This window comes from Colobus angolensis, unplaced genomic scaffold, assembly GCF_000951035.1.
Source record: "Colobus angolensis palliatus isolate OR3802 unplaced genomic scaffold, Cang.pa_1.0 Scaffold269, whole genome shotgun sequence".
Taxonomy (NCBI): Eukaryota; Metazoa; Chordata; class Mammalia; order Primates; family Cercopithecidae; genus Colobus; species Colobus angolensis.
In genome coordinates this window covers 1,303,722-1,322,112 of record NW_012115921.1, presented here as the reverse complement: position 1 = coordinate 1,322,112, position 18,391 = coordinate 1,303,722, and the positions used below count along the sequence as shown (strand labels likewise).

General features: G+C 41.8%; 1 protein-coding gene across 2 annotated transcripts in view; it reads right to left on the bottom strand.

Moving 5' to 3' along the window:
- SWAP70 (SWAP switching B-cell complex 70kDa subunit) overlaps nt 1-18,385 on the bottom strand; it is an 85,232-nt gene extending 66,847 nt beyond the window's left edge. For both annotated transcript variants that reach the window (XM_011947616.1, XM_011947617.1), the window contains exon 1: nt 18,229-18,385. In XM_011947616.1, coding sequence (XP_011803006.1) covers nt 18,229-18,327 — 99 coding nt within the window. In that variant the 5' untranslated portion in view covers nt 18,328-18,385. The remainder of the gene's footprint in view (nt 1-18,228) is intronic.
- Between the last annotated feature and the right edge of the window lie 6 nt (nt 18,386-18,391).

The following is an 18,391-nucleotide window of genomic DNA, read 5'->3' as shown; positions in this document are numbered from 1 at the left end:
CTCCTTGACTATCACCTTCCTTGGAAGTTTAATTTAGTACATTCATCTCCAAGAGAAAATGTGACGTCACAGTGTGCACTCAAGGTGGTGACAAAGATCACAAATCTGGCTGGATGCAGTGGCTCATGCCCGTAATCTCAACAATGGGAGGCTGAGGCAGGAGGATCACTTGAGGTCAGGAGTTTGGAACCAGCCTGGGCAACATAACAAGACCCTGTCTCTATGAAAAATACAAAACTTAGCAAGGCATGGTGGTGCACACCTGTAATCCCAACTGCTCAGCAGGCTGAGGTGGGAGGACCAATTGAGCCTAGGAGTTCAAGGTTGCAGTGAACCATGATGCACTCCAGCCTGGGTGACAGTGTAAGACCCTGTCTCAAAAAGAAAAATTTTTTAATTTAAGAAAGATCACAAATCTGAAGTCATTAAAATATACAGAAATAGAAAATATGTAAAATAAAATTAAAAATAAAAGAATGAAAAAAAATCACAAATGTGAGGTTTCCCTCAGCTGTCCCACCTTCTCACCTACCTGACCCCACATGGTCCTCATAACATGACTTCTATCCCTATCAATCTCTTGAAATTGCTTTTCTAAATGGATTCTGAAGTAGACACAGAGATGCACCACTCAGATGTCCCCTCAAGAAGGTAACTGCTACCCAGCTACAAGGACTGTGTTAAGCTGACAGCTTCCAGCTACTTTCAGGGTCCCAGTGACAGAGCGGGGCGGTAGGATCACTTTTCCTCAATGTGGGAGTCCCATAAGGGGCAACCTTTGCTTCAGAGCTCCTGGTTTTGCCAAATCCATATGATGGTTTGACAGTTCCTTTTCCCAATTTCATTTCCTCTCTCCCATCCCACAGAGGAATAATACTTTTGCATTCCTAACACTGTCTTAGCATTGGCTTCCTGGAGAACTCATGCTGGGACAGGTACCTTCTGGCCAAGTCACTCTCCCAAAGGTCTGGCAGTTGGCAGTCTGAATCACCCCCCCTCCTCTTAGATGTTTTTGGTCCCTGACATACCATTTTCTTTTCTTTCTTTCTTTTTTTTTTTTTTTTCTTGAGATAGGGTCTTGCTCTGTTACTGAGGCTGGAGTGCAATAGCTCGATCCAGGCTCACCACAGCCTCAACCTCCTGGGCTCAAGCAATTCTCCCACCTCAGCCACCATCCCCCACCCCTCACCCCCAGCAGCTGGGACTACAGGCACCTGCCATGACACCCAGCTAATTTTTCTGTTTTTTTGTAGAAACAGGTTTCATCATGTTGTCCAGGCTGGTCTCAAACTCCTGAGCTCAAGCCATCCACCTGTCTCAGGCTCCCAAGTGCTGGAATTACAGGCATGCGCCAGCACACCCAACCCAGACAGAATAGTTTCTAAGTTCTTCAAAGGTGCCTTTATGCAGTCATATCCATCATCCCTCATTCTCCCAATCTGGCCATTTCCCAAAGGTCAATTTTCAACCCTGAGTTCTTCTTTAATTTCTTCTTGGAAAGTGCTTTTGGCCAGGTACAGTGGCTCACACCTGTAATCCCAGCACTTTGGGAGGCCAAGGCAGGTGATCACTTGAGGCCAGGAGTTCAAGACCAGCCTGCCAACAGGGCAAAACCTCATATCTACTAAAAACATAAAAATTAGCTAGGTGGGGTGGGGTGGCACACGTCTGTAATCCCAGCTACTTGAGAGGCTGGGACGCGAGAATCACTTGAACCCAGGAGGCGGAGGTTGTAGTGAGCCGAGAATTGTGTCACTGCACTGGGCAACAGAGTAAGATCCTGTCTCATAAATAAATAAATAAATAAATAAATAAATAAATAAAAAGACAATTCTGTATTTATGAATCAAAAGACAATTAAATTTTTTTAATTTTATATTTTATAAATTTAAAAATTTATAAAAAGAAAAAAGGAAAATGCTTTCATTCTGACAACCTTAAGTCATCTCTATCCAAATGATTCACAGATCTCTTTCTGCTCTTGACCTCTCCAATAAGCTCTGGTTTATATCACTAAACAATACTAGAGATTTCTATTCTAAATCTGCCTCTCGTCCAAAAGATCCAAATGAGATCTCATCACCTTTCTCCCCAAAATAGGTTTGCCACCCTGATTCTGACTTTGGTACACCATTGCCTTAATAAAACTATGGTCTCTTCTTATATCTCTCTTTCATATAGTTTGTCCACCTTCTGGATCTAATTCAGCCCCAGCCAATGACAACTCCTGTCTCTACTGCATGAGCAGCTCTGTCACCTTCAGGCTAACCAAGCAGAGAGTGTGAGGCTCGGGAAACAAGGCTCCTCCCCTCACCTCCCAGTACGAGGTCCCATTCTCCCCTCTCAGGCCCTGACAAAGAGTTGCTGCACAGCAACCACTCCTCAGGATATAACCATGGTAAACACATCAAGCTACAAGGTTCAGTTAGAAGGCTAAACCTCAAAGAGCGTGTCTGCTACCCTACATTTTACAAATGAGGAAACTAAAGCTCAGCAAAGAGAAGTGACTTCCCATGACCACACAAGTAATGGAGTACAGGTAACTCTCCTTACTCCCCAACTCCGTTCTCTCTTAACACTTTTCATGTTCCTCTAAAGGTTTTACTTTCTGAATCTTTCATCATAGTATTCTTACAGAGGAATTTCACACATCCTTTTCAAGTTAGTGACAAATGTCTCCTCCTCTAGGAAGCATTCTCTGAGCTAACTCCTCATGTCCTTACCCCAAGCTAAACAGGTTCCCTTCCTCTGCATTCTGCCTTCTGTATCTCACTGTATTTGAGTTGCCAGTTTGCTCATCTGTATCACTCACAAGATTTCAAGCTCTATAAGGGGAGGGTACATATCTGTTTTAATTTCCATAGCCACCACTCCTGTCCCACACTCACCAACTTACCCAGACTTCATAACACCCCACTAACAAGTCCCCCAATCTCCAGCCTCTCATCTTTAATCATCACACCCACATCATCAGAATAATTTTAAAACCGTATCTCTGCCATTTATCTACCTAAAAACTTTAAATGACTTACCCTCTTTACAGGGTCAATTCTGAACTAATTCTAACACAGACTGTCACTCAATAAACATACATTAGCCATCTATTCTGTGCAAAAACATTCAATGACATCTAAAATGTAGCCCCATCTCTCTTTAAATCCTAATTCTCCACTATGCATCAAAACAAACCTTCCACTCCACTCATAGTATTTCCTTTCTGCTCAAATACTCCAAGTTGAGGCTCTTGCTCTTAATTTACAGTGCTACCACCATATTTGTCACCTTTCTGCAATTATACTGGACAAGATCTGCTCCATTCTCTCAAGACCTTGAGAGCTTGTCTGGAGGTTCTAGCAGGGGAGCACAGCTACTCATATACCCTTGACCAAAGACCGGTCCTCCCCTATCAAGGATGGTCATTCTCTTTGACTGAGCACACAGCACTGGGAGGGATGCACATGGAGTGGTGCGGGAGGAAGGGGACAACCACCTAGCCAGTCAGATCAGTGAAATCAACCCTGGTGATCAATGGGGTGACAGATGTCACAGCCAGATCACCCTCAACATTCGCCATTCCCTCAAGAAATAGCTGAAGTTCTATCTCCTTCATGAAACTTTGTCTGCAACTGTCTATACCTTTTCTCTATTTGCCCTGAACTTCTACAGCAGTTCTGGCCAATGGAAATATACTGCAAACCACATATGAAATTTAGAATGTTTAAAGCCACATTAAAAAAAAGTAAAAGGGAATAGGTAATATTAACTTAAATACTATATCCAAAATATTGTAATTTAAACATGTAATCAGTATTTTTAAAAATCATGCCTGCAATCCCAGCACTTCGGGAGGCCAAGGCGGGTGGATCACCTGAGGTCAGGGTTCGAGACCAGCCTGGCCAACATGGTGAAACCCTGTCTCTACTGAAAACACAAAAATTATCCAGGCATGGTGGCGGGCATGTGTAATCCCAGTTATTCTGGAGGCTGAGGCAGGAGAATCACTTGAACTCAGGAGGAGGAGGTTGAAGTGATCCAAGATCGTGCCATTGCACTCCAGCCTGGGCAACAACAGCAAAACTCCATCTCAAATAAATAAATAAATAACGAGATGTTACTCTTGTTCTGGTACTAAGTCTTTGAAATCCAATGCATATTTTATACTTAAAGTACATTTCAACTCAGGCTCACGACTTGTCAAGCAATCAACAGCCAAACGTGGCTATTGGCTAACACTGGATGACACGGTTTACAGTGGTCATCTTCTACACTCTCTAGAACTTGCTTATATATTGCGTTATTGTGGTCATTTCATGTATTGTCTTCTTGACTACATCACACAATCCTGAACATAAGGGACAAGGATGCATGTTTTTTTCTTCCCCAGGGTGCCTAACAAAAGTGTTCAGTAGACTGAAACCTTCAAACTCATATAATGTTTTATACATTAATTTTCTTCAACATCAGTGTTTGGTAGAAAATAAGACAGAATTTCTGCTGTCACATATAAAGGTTGTGAGGTCTATTATAATCTTAAAATATAAAAAGCAGACCAGGTGCAGTGGCTCACGCCTGTAATCCCAGCACTTTGGGAGGCCAAGGCGGGCGAATCATGAGGTCAGGAGATCAAGACCATCCTGGCTAACATGGTGAAACCCCATCTCTACTAAAAATACAAAAAAATAAGCCATGCGTGGTGGTGGCCACCTGTAGTCCCAGCCACTCGGGAGGCTGAGGCAGAAGAATGGCGTGAACCTGGGAGGCGGAGCTTTCAGTGAGCCAAGATCGCGTCACTGCACTCCAGCCTGGGCGACAGAGCAAGACTCCGTCTCAAAAATAAATAAATAAAAATAAAAACAATAAAAAGCAAAGTAAGCTTCCCAAAGTCACCCAGGTAAAGGACCTCAGAATCCCAATGTAGTCTGATCTACTAATTGTCTGGTGTCCTATTACCTAACAGTGTTTCTCAAATCATCACTGAAGACGATCACTGAGACTGGAGTCAGTTGCTCATCAAGCTACAAGGTTCAGTTAGAAGGCTAAATTTCAGGGTAACAGCCAGCTAGCTGAGTATCCATCACCCTAGGAACTGAAAGAATTGATGGGGATGTGCTGCCTGCCAAGGCAGACAGTGCCCCATCCTCCCACAGCTGTCTATCCAGTGAAATGTAATACCTTCCAACACTGTCCATATGACCAGAACAACTTTCATCCTAACTAGTGTCACTTCCAGCTGATACACCATGCCCACATAATACCATTCTCCCCCTTCAAATCAAATGTTGTAAAGCGAATTATTCCTTTACAGGTATGGGAAGAAGCAAAAGGTATAGAAAACAGAAGAGTCTTAAGATCAAAAAATTAGTTTTTCTAATATTGCAGAAATCTCTCCTTAACCGCAAGACCTCCTTATATGAAATTCAAGTATACATACAGATTTCCATTTAAATATCTCTCCCTCAACTGCTGAAAACTACAGTTTTTGACACAGATTTTGAGTTTAAAAAAAAAGGAACACGAAGGTGGGATGAGAAGAAGGAAATAAAGCAGAAGGTAGAGCAGGAAAAATAGTTTTATGAAATGCAGCCTTGGGGAAGAAAAAGGAAGCTGAGGCAAGGATCTACCTTAGGCTTGCGTTGTGGGAGGGGAACAAGGACATGCCTAAAAGGGACTAAGGAAGCAAGTAAGAGTGCTAATGTGCTAATAATCAATAATCACCACTCACAGGACTAAGGTTCTATAACCCTCATGGTGGGAAAGAATGAGAAATACCTATTGAGTGATGGCATGCTGAGTACATGGGAGAAGGTTGCCCAAAGCCTCTTCTGTCTCTAGCTTTGTTACTATGTACCTCTGGGACTGTGATGAGACCCCAAAGGAAATACAAAATGGGGATCAGAGAGGTTTAGAACTCTGAGTCATAAGATCAGAAATGTACTGACTATTAATATTAAGATGGAAGGTCAAATACCAAAAAAAAAAAAAAGCACCTCACCGTTTACATGCTACTTTCAATAAAAGTACATGTATTTCAAAAAAAAAAAAAAAAAACACAAAAATGTCCAAGTTATCTCACTGAAAAGTTTCTAACAAGTAAGGAATAGAAACTAGAAATAATCCAACATTCATTATCCTATTTTAAGATTTCTAAATGTCTAATTTTCTCTTTTTTAGAGTTGTCTTTACTGTTTTATTTTGGTGATATCTACACAAAAAATATTTACGAAGACTTTAGGCTGGGTGCAGTGGCTCACGCCTGTAATCCCAGCACTTTAATAGGCTCACTCAAGACTCTGATCCCCAACCCTATTTTAAAAATTGATGGCTGTTGTTCCTCAATAGAACCTTTTACCATAGAGATTAACAGAAACATAACACAAAAGATTAGGGAGGGAATACTATACATGCCAAATTCACAAAAGAATTAACTACATTTATATATTGTGTTCCACAAATAAAAACCCTGTCTCATAATTTGCTTCCTTTATATTTTCAACTTACCAATGGCCTGGCTGAATTACCTTTGTAACTAGCAAGGTTAAAATTTTTGGAGGCTAAATGTCTACATGGGAACAGAAAATATGGAACTATTCATAAGATATCCAAACCAACTGAGAGGCAAAATATAAAAAAAACTAAAAAAGAGATTTTAGTTGAAAATCTATCACTGAGAAAATAATAAAGATTTAAACTACCCATGTTGTTCGTCAAAATTTTTTTCATTTAGATCTATACCAGAGTTGTAAATTCTTTTATTTCAAAAAGGTACAATAAATTTTTTAAAAGCTGTATTTCTAAAAACAACAGGATAAAAATTCACAATGAGTTCATTTCGAGACATTTCCAGCACTGACATGTAATTCACCCTGCAACCATAATTGCAAAGTAAAGCTATAACAGAGGTTGCAAAAAATATCACTAGATTCTGCTATATTTAAGAGGAAAACATTTACTAAATAAGGATATTAATTTTAAGCTTCATTTTGATCTCTCAAAGGAACAGAAGAAGCTAGAAATAATGGTTACCTCTAGAACAGGGGACTAATGTGGGCCAAGGGTTAAGGAAAAGTTACTTTTCACTTTTGTAAATACCCTTCAGAATTTTATAACTTTTATATGTGTCTATATGAGATATTCAAAAAGTTTCTTTTTAATATACATGTTTAAATAATAACCTTTCTTATTTTATTAGAATTACATGTACTGTATTTCTAAGTAACACTGGAGATTTAGCATCTTTCAGCAAGACCACTGAAATTTCTAAAAAATTTTTTTAAAAATTTTTAGCACCAGTAGAGGAGAAACAATTATTGCTTCTACTTCAAATAAGATGCCCTCTTCCTATTTCCATTATGACTTCTGAAAATTTATACCATAATTTAAAAGTAACAATCTCTGTTTCAGGTGCCACATTAATAAGGTTTGTTATTATCAGAGAGTATAGAATCCATATACGAATAGCTCTCATTAAAAAAAAGAAGAAGAAGAAGAAATACAGTTGGCCCTCCGTACTCCTGGGTTCTGCATCTGTGGATTCAAGCAAGTGTGGACTGAAAACATTCCCCTTAAAAACTGCATCTGTACTTAACATGGGCAAACTTTTCTTCCTGTTATTATTCCATAAACAATGTAACTTAACAACTATTTACATAGCATTTATATTGCATTAGGTATTATAAGTAATCTAGAGATAATTAAATATATAAAGAAAGATGTACATAGGTTATATGCAAATACTATGCCATTTTATATAAGAGTCTTCAGCGTCCTAGGATTTTGGTATCTGCAGGGAGTCCTGGAACCAATCCCCCAAGGATACCAAGGGACAGCCTGTACAAACAAAAGAAGAGCACCAAAACCAAACCAAGGGGAAAAAATGGTGGAAAAAAATGTCTAACATTCAATTCAACTACATTTACTCAGCTACCTAACTATATGCACCTAGTGCCTTCCTATAGATACAAAGAAAAGTTTCCTTCTCTCTCAATACAGTTTTCAGTCTCCCATCAGTTATCACAGAATATACTAAAATTGCAATCAAAACAAACAATATAGTCTTAAACTATATGGTTTGTTCTAAGAAAGGACTATTCATGAATACAAGTTTAAAAGCAAGTAGAAAATGTGTTTCTGGAATACTGTTTCCCCACTATTAGCTTATTGCTACCTACTTCAGCTGCTGAAAAGCAAGTAAATTTTTGCTTAAGAAAAAGCTCAGAACAATCACTTAGTGTTGTTCAGTAGTTCAGCCTGAAAAACAAAGTAACACCAAATCAACATGACAATCAGTTATCTTTTAACAATCCAATTGCAAATTAAGTTAACAGAGCTGATGACTTCTATGAAGGTGCACAGGATGAGTGTAGGGAAGAAGGCCTGCGTACCCTCAACTCACGGGGGAGCCAGAAAACTTACAACTGGAGCCAGAGAGACAGAGCTCCCCTGTAGAAGGTGCACAGATTGCCAGGAAGACACCCAATGAGATTACAGGGAATGTGGGAAAAGGAAGGAGAAAAAAAATCAAGGTAAGTAAAGGGAAGCAGACAGAAGTGGTTTCCTTTTTGGGGAGGGGGGTGGTGTGCGGAGGAGGGCTTAAAGATTTGAGAAAATCTACTGACCTGCAATGACCTTATTTATGGTTATAAATATATATAAAATATATAAAATATAAAAGTTGTTTTAACAAGAAAACATTACTGTGACTAGACAACCAGCAAACATCTGTTTCTACTGTAGTTTATGTAAGTCATAGGAGGTCTTTCTTTCTCCCTTTCCCTCCCTCCCTCCTCCCTCTTCTCCCTCCCTCCCTGTCGCTCTCTCTCTCTCTCTCTGTGTTTCTTTCTTTCCTTTTCTTTGGATACAGAGTCTTACTGTTTTCCAGGCTGGAGTGCAGTGGCACGATCAGAGCTCACTCCAGCCTCCATCTCCTGAGCTCAGGCCATCTCCTGTCTCAGCTACAGAAGGAGCTTAGACTACAGGCATGTGCCACCATACCTCTCAAACTCTATTAATTTATTGTAGAGATAGGGTCTTACTATGTTGCACAGGCTGGTCTCAAACTCCTGGGCTCAAGTGATCCACTCGCCTCAACCTCCAAAAGTGCTAGTATTACAGGCATGAGCCACTGCACCCGGACTAGGAGTGACTTCTATTTTTTTAATTTCAAATTTTTTTTTTTTTTTTTTGTGACGGAATCTCGCTCTGTCACCCAGGCTGGAGTGCAGTGGCAGTATCTTGGCTCACTGCAAGCTCCACCTCCCAGGTTCATGCCATGCCATTCTCCTGCCTCAGCCTCCTGAGTAGCTGGGACTACAGGCGCCCGCCACAACGCCCAGCTAATTTTTTTGTATTTTTGGTGTAGACGGGGTTTCACCGTGTTAGCCAAGATGGTCTCGATCTCCTGACCTCATGATCTGCCCACCTCGGCCTCCCAAAGTGCTGGGATTACAGGTGTGAGCCACCGCGCCTGACCTATTTATTTATTTTTGAGACAAAGTCTTGCTCTGTCACCCAGGCTGCAATACAGTGGCACTATCTCAGCTCACTGAAACCTCCTCTTCCCGAGTAGCTGGGACCACAAGTGCCCACCACCATGTCCAGCTAATTTTTAAACTTTTTGTAGAGACAAAGTCTCACTATATTTTCCAGGCAGTTTCCAAACTCCTGGCTTCAAGCAATCCTCCTGCCTCAGCTTCCCAAAGTTCTGGGATTATAGTCATGAGCCACTGCACCCAGCTTCCCAAGGGTTTAAATCTATGTTCTATAGTTCAATTTTATTGATAAATCTGACAAAAGTCTATGTTTGCAACATGTGATATTATGAGACAAGCGATATATATAGATAAATACACATAGGTTTTCATCCATGGTCCCTGGCTCATAATGCCATAGCCCTTATTATAATGTTGGGGTACTTTAGGCCTCAGAAGCAGGTCTCAGAAAACAGAATCTCAGCCGGATGCGGTGGCTCACACCTGTAATCCCAGCACTTTGGGAGGCCAAGGCGGGCGGATCACTTGAGGTCAGGAGTTTGAGACCAGCCTGGCCAACGTGGCGAAACTCGGTCTCTACTAAAAAATACAAAACTTAGCTGGATATGGTGGCATACACCTGTAATCCCAGCTACTTGGAAGGCTGAGGTAGGAGAATCGCTTGAAGGAAGGAAGGAAGGAAAGGCAAAAGAAAATAGCTCTCTCTCTCTCTAACCTTCTGTCCTTTCTTCGCCTGCTCCTTTTTCTCCCCAAGGCAAGCCGTAGAAACTAAAAATATAATCTCATCTCCCCCAACCCTTCTATCTTGGAGCTGGTCATAAAGAAATTCTCTGACCTTCCTTGTCTAATTGTAGGCCACAAGACCTTCATTTCAGAAGGGGTCCTCCCCCACACCCTGGTGGAAGGAAGGCTGCACAGAGAGACCAAGGAGAATCTGAACAGACAATCCTTGCTGGACTTTCCCAGTCTATTAATATTAGATCATACCCTTTTTGTCTAATCACATTTTTACATGGTTGTCTATACTTTAATCACAACTATCCAATAAAGTCTCCATAAGAGACCCAAGAGGACAGGGTTTGAGGAGCTCCCAGAGAGCTGAACATGTGGAGACTTAAAGGAAGGTTAATGAGAACTCATTCATGTACCAGGAGGGCAGTGCACCCAAACTCCATGAGAAGTTCCTCACCCTGTGTCTCTCTTCACCTGTCTATTTGTATCCTTTAAAATATCTTCTGTAATAAATCAATAAACATGTCGCCCTGAGTTCTATGAGCCACTCTAGCAAAGTAACTGAACCCAAAGACAGGGTCATGAAGACCCCAACTCGAAGCTGGTCCATCAGAAGTTCCAGAAGCCCAGATTTGCAACTGGTAGGAAGGAAGGGGACAGTCTTGTGGGACTGAGCCCTCAATCTGTGGGATCTGACACTCTGTGGTATCTGACACTGTCTCCAGCTAGACAGTGTTGGAATTGAACTGGAGGATACCCAACTGGTGTCCACTGCAGAACTGATTGCTTACTTGGTGTGTGGGGAGAAACCTCCACACATTTGGTCACCAGAAATCTTCTGTGTTGATTGTTATTGTGGTGTGAGAGCAGAGAAAAAAAACAGTTTGCGTGTTGTTTCCACTGACATAATATTAAAATGGTATCTAATTACATTGTTAATTTTTCTACAGATTTTGCTTCAAATTTTATTTGGATAATTTTTACTTAATAATATGCTATTTGTTAAAAATTCAGTATCTAAATAAGCTTTGTCTGTACCACACTGGAGGCCCTCAGGCCAATATTTACCAATTATAGCATTGACTCAAGCACATTTATCTAAATGAATACTATTCTACAAAGTAGTCTTCTTAAAAATGAAAAATACAGGCTGGATGTGGGGGCTCATATCTGTAATCCTAACACTTATAGGTGGATGGATGGATTGCTGGAGCCCAGGAGTTTAAGACCAGTCTAGGCAGCAAAGTGAGACCCTGTCTCTACAAAAAACAAAACAAACAAACAAAAAAATTCGCGAGGTGTGGTCGCATACACCTGTAATCCCAGCTACTCAGGAGGCTGAGGTGGGAGGATCGCTTCAGCATGGAGGTCATGGGTATGGTGAGCTATGATCATGCCACTGCACTCCAGCCTGAGTGACAGAGTGTAACCCTGTCTCAAAATAAATAAATAATTTTAAAATAAGTAAAAAATATATTTATTCCAAAGATGATGTCAATATTCCAAGCTTTTCATAACTTCTCTTTAGAGAAGAAATACGAAGTTTATGACACATGGAAAGGAAGAACCAACCTGATTACTTTACAGTCTCCTATATATATATGTGTATATATATATATATAAAACAAAATTAACTTTCAAAGGTTAATTTTTCCTTAAAACTCTTTTTCCTCAGCTCCAACATTGCCCCAAAGGGGTTCTTATCTCTTGATTTCCGGTCCTCTGCTTTTCTTGTTCCTCTTACCATCTACTATAGCCATTCCCCAAGACTGTCAATGGTTCTCTTCTCCTCTTTTTCCAAGCTTCAACTACCAAATTCCTTACTGACAACCCTACGCTTCCTAGGAGTATCATCTCCAGCTGAACATACACCCATCAAGGACCTCAAAAAAACAAATAAATAAACAAAAGTTTTCATGTTCAAAACTGTATCATTGCATAAACAGCTCCTTCTCATGGCTTTTCCATTTCTATTAAAACCTACTTCTATTAAAAACCATTATTAAAAAAAATAAAACCCACTACTACATATTTGGTCAACTGCAGTTGACATCTGAGACATTTTTGAATCTGTCCTTTCCCGTCCTCCTCCCACCCAATCATGGGTCAAGGCTCATACCTTGACCCACCATTTCCCTCTTGTCCACCTTCACTGTCTCTAGTCCCTATTACCTCTTATCGGGGCTACTGCAATGGTTTCTCTTATCTTCCCAATTCACTCTAGCCATCACTTCTGCTATGTCACCCAAGCTGGAGTACAGTGGTGCGATATCGGCTCACTGCAACCTCTGCCTCCCGGGTTCAAGCGATTCTCCTGCCTCAGCTCCCAAGTAGCTGGGACTACAGGTGCGTGCCACCACACCCAGCTAATTTTTATATTTTTAGTAGAGACAGGGTTTCACCACATTGGCCACACTGGTCTTGGAACTCCTGACCTGAGGTGATCCACTCACCTCAGCCTCCAAAAGTGCTGGGATTACAGGTGTGAGCCACCGCACCTGGCAAGTAATTTTATAAAGTGCAATTCTGATCACAACTCCTCACCCTCTGAAAACCTGGGGGGCCCCTGGCATCTACCTAATTTGCCTGGCAATCAAATCTTTCTATGCATTAACCCCAATCTATTTCTACAGTTTTATCACCAGCAATAATTCTCTCTCATACACACACAGGAACACACATGTGTATGTTCTACACTACAATCCAAATAAGTTACACAGAAGTCCCCTTAAATATCTGATTCATTCCCGTCTCTTGCAGTAGTTCAGTGCCCCTAGGGATAACAGCAATCAATAAATATCCATTAAATAAATAAATTAGGCCAGCGTGGTCACTCATGCCTGTAATCCCAGCACTTTGGGAGACCGAGGCAGGTGGATCACTTGAGGTCAGGAGTTTGAGACCAGCCTGGCCAACATGGTGAAACCCTGTCTCCACTAAAAATACAAAAATTAGCTAGACATGGTGGTGCACACCTGTAGTCCCAGCTACGCGGGAAGCTGAAGCAGAAGAATCGCTTGAACCAGGGAGGTGGAGGTTGCCACTGTACTCCACTCCACCCTGGTCAACAGAGCAAGACTCCATCTCAAAAAACTAAGTAATTAATTAATTAATAGAACGGGCTTAATCTTCCCCCATTCCTACATAATCACATCCTAACTTCCTTCAGAGTTCATTTCAAAGAAGCTTTTTTCATAAAGCAATCACACCAGTGAGAAGAAATCGCCTCTTCCTTTAAAATCTCATGGCCCCATATCTTCTGTCACACTCAGTATCTTCTACCCAATATTTCTGTTTCTTTTCTTTACCACCAGACTTTATGTTTTTTAAGGATCAGTAATTGTCTGAGTAATACAATCTCCATCTGGGGAGAGAGAGAGTGCCTTCTTTAATGGTCATTTAGTCTTTTAATTTACCTACCAAAATTTAAACTCTTTGAAGGCAAAGATTCATATTTCTTTTTTATCTGCCTTTCACCACCATATCCCTTATCTAGTGAATACATCCATTCTCTGTCTCAAAAGTTGTGAAGATAACTCAAAAAGGCAAGTATCAAAAATATTTTTTAGAATATCCACATAGCTTTCCAAAGCAATACATTTTAACCATCATTTTGGGTATATAATTATTAGTCTGCTGCTTAACAAATCACTTATTTGACATTTCCTCCAAGGAGATAATCTTAAGAGCCTAAAAATACTAACCTTCTTATTAAATGAGCATGGTACCTGACACATAGTAGACTTACAGAAGGTTACCGTATGAATGAATCAATCAATCAACAAATAAAGGCAAAAACTCTACTCCCAGCCAACAGAACACAGAACTAGGGTTAAACACAAAAGGAGACCTAAATAAAAGTGTTTACATATTTGCAATTCTACAAACACTGGCACAATGAACAGAACTGAACCAATCCCAAAGTCTCACACAGACAAGAGAGACACAAAATACAATTGCGCAGTTGCATTATCAACATACTATGGGTGAAACCTATGAAATGGTATTTAACACTTCCTACCAAGACGCTTTTCCTATAAGCAGCCATAAAGACAATTGTGAATAAAGTATAATCAAAGTAATTCAAAAAATCTCATTTATGCCGTCAACTGGAAGAGAAGAAAATGAAGAAACCATTGGCTTTAAAGTGTGAAAATAGGCCAGGCATGGTGGCTCACGCCTGTAATCCCAACACTTTTGAGAGGCTGAGGCAGGTGGATCACCTGAGGTCAGTAGTTCAAGATCAGCCCAGTCAGCATGGTGAAACCCCATCTCTCCTAAAAATACAAAAATTAGCCACGTGTGGTAGTAGGCGCCTGTAATCCCAGCTATTTGGGAGGCTGAGGCAGGAGAATCGCTTGAACCCAGGAAGCGGAGGTTGCAGTGAGCCAAGATCACACCACTGCATTCCAGCCCGGGTGATAGAGCCACACTCCATCTCAAAAAAATAAATAAAACGGTAATAGTAATAAAGTGTGAAAATAGGCTGGGTGCAGTGGCCCGTGCACGTAATCCCAGCATTTTGAGAGGCTGAGGCAGGCAGATCGTCTGAGCTCAGGAATTCAAGACCAGCCTGGGCAAATGGCGAAACCCCATCTCTACAAAAAGTACAAACATTAGCTGGGCATAGTGGCCTGTGCCTGTAGTTCCAGCTACTCGGGAGTCTGAAGTGGGAGGACTGCTTGAGCCCAGGAGGTTGAGGCTGCATTGAGCCATGATCACGCCACCACACTGCAGCCTGGGCGACAAAAAGACCTTGTCTCAAAAAAAAAGGAAAAAAGAATTATAAAGAGTTGGCTGGACAAGGTGGCTCATATCTGAATCCTAGCACTTTAGGAGGCCGAGGCGGGTGGATATCTTTGAGCTCAGGAGTTCAACACCAGCCTGGGCAACACGACAAAACCCTATCTCTACAAAAAAATACAAAAATGAACTGAGCATAGTGGCTCATGCCTGTGAGCCCAGCTACTTGGGAGGTGGAGGCTGGAGGATCACTTGAGCCGAGATAGCGCAACTGCATTCCAGCCTGGGTGACACAGCAAGACCCTGTCTCTCTCTCTCTGACACACACACACACGTGCGAAAATCTTGGTTCTAGATTTAGCTACTACTTACAACTGTGACTTTGGACAAATCACTAAACATATCATCATGGTGGCTCACACCTATAATCCCAGCACTTTGGAAGGCCGAGTTGGGCAGGCTGCCTGAGCTCAGGAGTTCCAGACCAGCCTGGGCAATACGGTGAAACCCCGTCTCTACTAAAATACAAAAAAAAAATTAGGCATGGCAGTGGGCACCTGTAGTCCCAGCACTTTGGGGGTCCAAGGCGGGCAGATCATGAGGTCAGGAGTTTGAGACCAGCCTGGCCAATATGGTGAAACCTGATCGTTCCTAAAAATACAAAAATTAGCCAGGCTTGGTGGCACGTGCCTATAGTCCCAGCTACTCAGGAGGCTGAGGCAGGAGAATCACCTGAACCCAGGAGGCAGAGGTTGCAGTGAGCTGAGATCACACCACTGCACTCTAGCCTGGGTGACAGAGTGCGACTCTGGCATAGAAAAAAAAAAAAAATTAAGAGGTTATTTGGGAATATCTGGAAAAAAAGAATAAACTTTTCTTCTCCTAAGATCTTTAAAAGAGAAATGATGGTTGAAAGCAAAAAATTTAATATTGTCTGATGGGGATTTCAATGTATGTAGATTAATATGACAATTACAACATAAAGCAGTGAGGGTAAAGGGACCTATACGGTGATAAGTTTTCTACATTTTCCTTAAAGTGGTAAAATATTAACTCTAAGTACACTATGAAAAGTTAGGGATGGATATTCTAACTCCTAGAGCAAGTACTAAAAAAACCTACATGAAGAAATATAGTAAAAAACTCACTATTAAAATGGAACATTGGCCAGACACAGTCGGTCACACTTATCCTAGCACTTTATGAAACCAAGGAGGGCAGATCACCTGAGCTCAGGAGTTCAAGACCAGCCTGGCTAACATGGTGAAACCCCATTTCTACTAAAAATACAAAAATTAGCTAGGCGTGGTGATGCACACCTATAATCCCAGCTACTTGGGAGGCTGAGGCACCAGAATCTCTGGAACCTAGGAGGCAGAGGTTGCAGTGAGCCGAGATCGCACCACTGCACTCCAGCCTGGGAAACAGAGCCAGACTGTGTCTCCAAAAGAAAAAAAAAAAAAAACTAAAGCATATTCAAATAATCCCAAAGATAGAAGTAGAGGAAAAAAAAAACAGAAATCAAATTATAATAAAATGGTAGCCCTAAATCAAACCATATCAATAATTACATTAAATGTAAATGGCCTAAAGATGCCAATTAAAAGACAGAGATTGTCAGAAAGAATAAAAAAAAGACACAGCTACATCTATTTATTAAAAACTTACTTTAAATAAAATGGCATAGGTAAGTTAAAAGTAAAAATAAAAGTAAAATGTAGACCTATTCATAACTCCCCTAAACTGGAAATAACACAAATTCTCAAGGATGCATGGCTAAAAACTACCATACATCCATGCAATAGAATATTACTTAGCAATTTAAAAAATTATTGGTACACACAACAAAATGGATTAATCTCTAAGGCATTATGCTGGGTAAAAGAAATCAGTTTCAACAGTTACAAACTATACGACTCCATTTACATGGCACTTCGGAAAAGGTAAAACTATAGCAATTAGGAAAGATCAATGGCTGCCAACAGTTGGGGTGGAGGTAGGGCAACATCACGGAGTTTTTTAGGATGATGGAACTGTGGAGGCCATGGTTGTGGTGATAGTTATATGAATCTATACATATGTTGAAATTCATAGAACTGTACACCAAAAGTCAATTTTACTGTATGTTAATTTTAAAAAATAAAGTAAAATAAAAATTACGTGGATGACCTCCATGGACCCTTCCAGATTATGATTCTATCAGTGAGAAAAAGAGAGGAGAGGCAAAAGGAGGACAAGGAGAATGCTAATCCTACTGGCATAAAACCCACTACTCACAAGAACCTGATTACTGTACAAAAATATACAAAACAAACCCAATCTTCAGAATGTATTCCCAGAAGGGGCTAAGAAAACCGGACATTCGGATCTAAAATGTGTATATTTTTAAATGCCTATGAATAGCTCTTCTAGTCTGTTTCTATATTTTATACTTTGAAGAAGCTGCCAATTTCTCCTGGCTGAGTGCCAATTTCCCTGCTTGGGGTTATTCAATTTACAAGCATCCCTTTATTTATACCCTATACTCTGGGGTCTCTGGCAGTCACAATAACGACTCTGAAAAAGCAGTCGCTTTTGCAGGGTGCCAGAAAGATCAGCCCTCCTCACCCGGAACTAAGGTCCCTGTGGGACACAGCACACCCGGTCCACTAGTTCCAAACCTAAAGACGCTGGGCGGGAGGTCTTCTCAAGTCAAAAAGTCTCCCAAAGGAGGAAGACGCTGGAGGCCGGGCTTCGGGGCATTTCTGCCGTCTCCGGACTGCCCTGGAGCCTCCGGGCCAGCTAGCCGTTTAGAGGACAGTGCTGGCGTGAGGCTGTGGGCTGCAGAAGGTTCTGCCCAGCGACCTTGGGCAAGTCCCTTCCTCTCCTGGAGTAAGAGGAAAATTCTGGGAAGGTTGTGTAAGCTGGCTTCCCATTGACGCCTCAGAATCCACTTTCTGACCCTCGCTCTCCAACGCCAAGAAGGAACCACACTTGCCCCTCACAGATTTCACCCCAGCCTTATGCGCTCCACCTTTCCCAGTCCCTGGGAGACCCGCGGAAACTAACACAGCCAGCCAAGGGCAAGGCCCGAAGGCAAGGGGGAGGCAGTAAACACCAAATCCCGGTCTCAGACCCACTCCGCCCCAAGCGGGCCTACTGGGCGCATTCCGGCCCGCCCCGCCCTGCGGTCACAGCCCGCCAGGTCCCGCTTCCACCCAAGGGAAGTACAGAGCGCGCCGGGGAGGGTAGGGTCGGGTCAGGGGCCGGGTCAGGGGGCGCCCACCTTGAGCTGGGACTTGGAGACCTTGCCGCTATGGTCCTGGTCGAGTGCGGTGAAGGCGTGCCAGATGGCTTTGAGCAGCTCGTCCTTCAAGCTCCCCATGGCCGCGGCCCTGCTGCCCCGCCAACCCCTCCGGCCCAGCCAGCCCCTCCGCGCCTCGAACGCC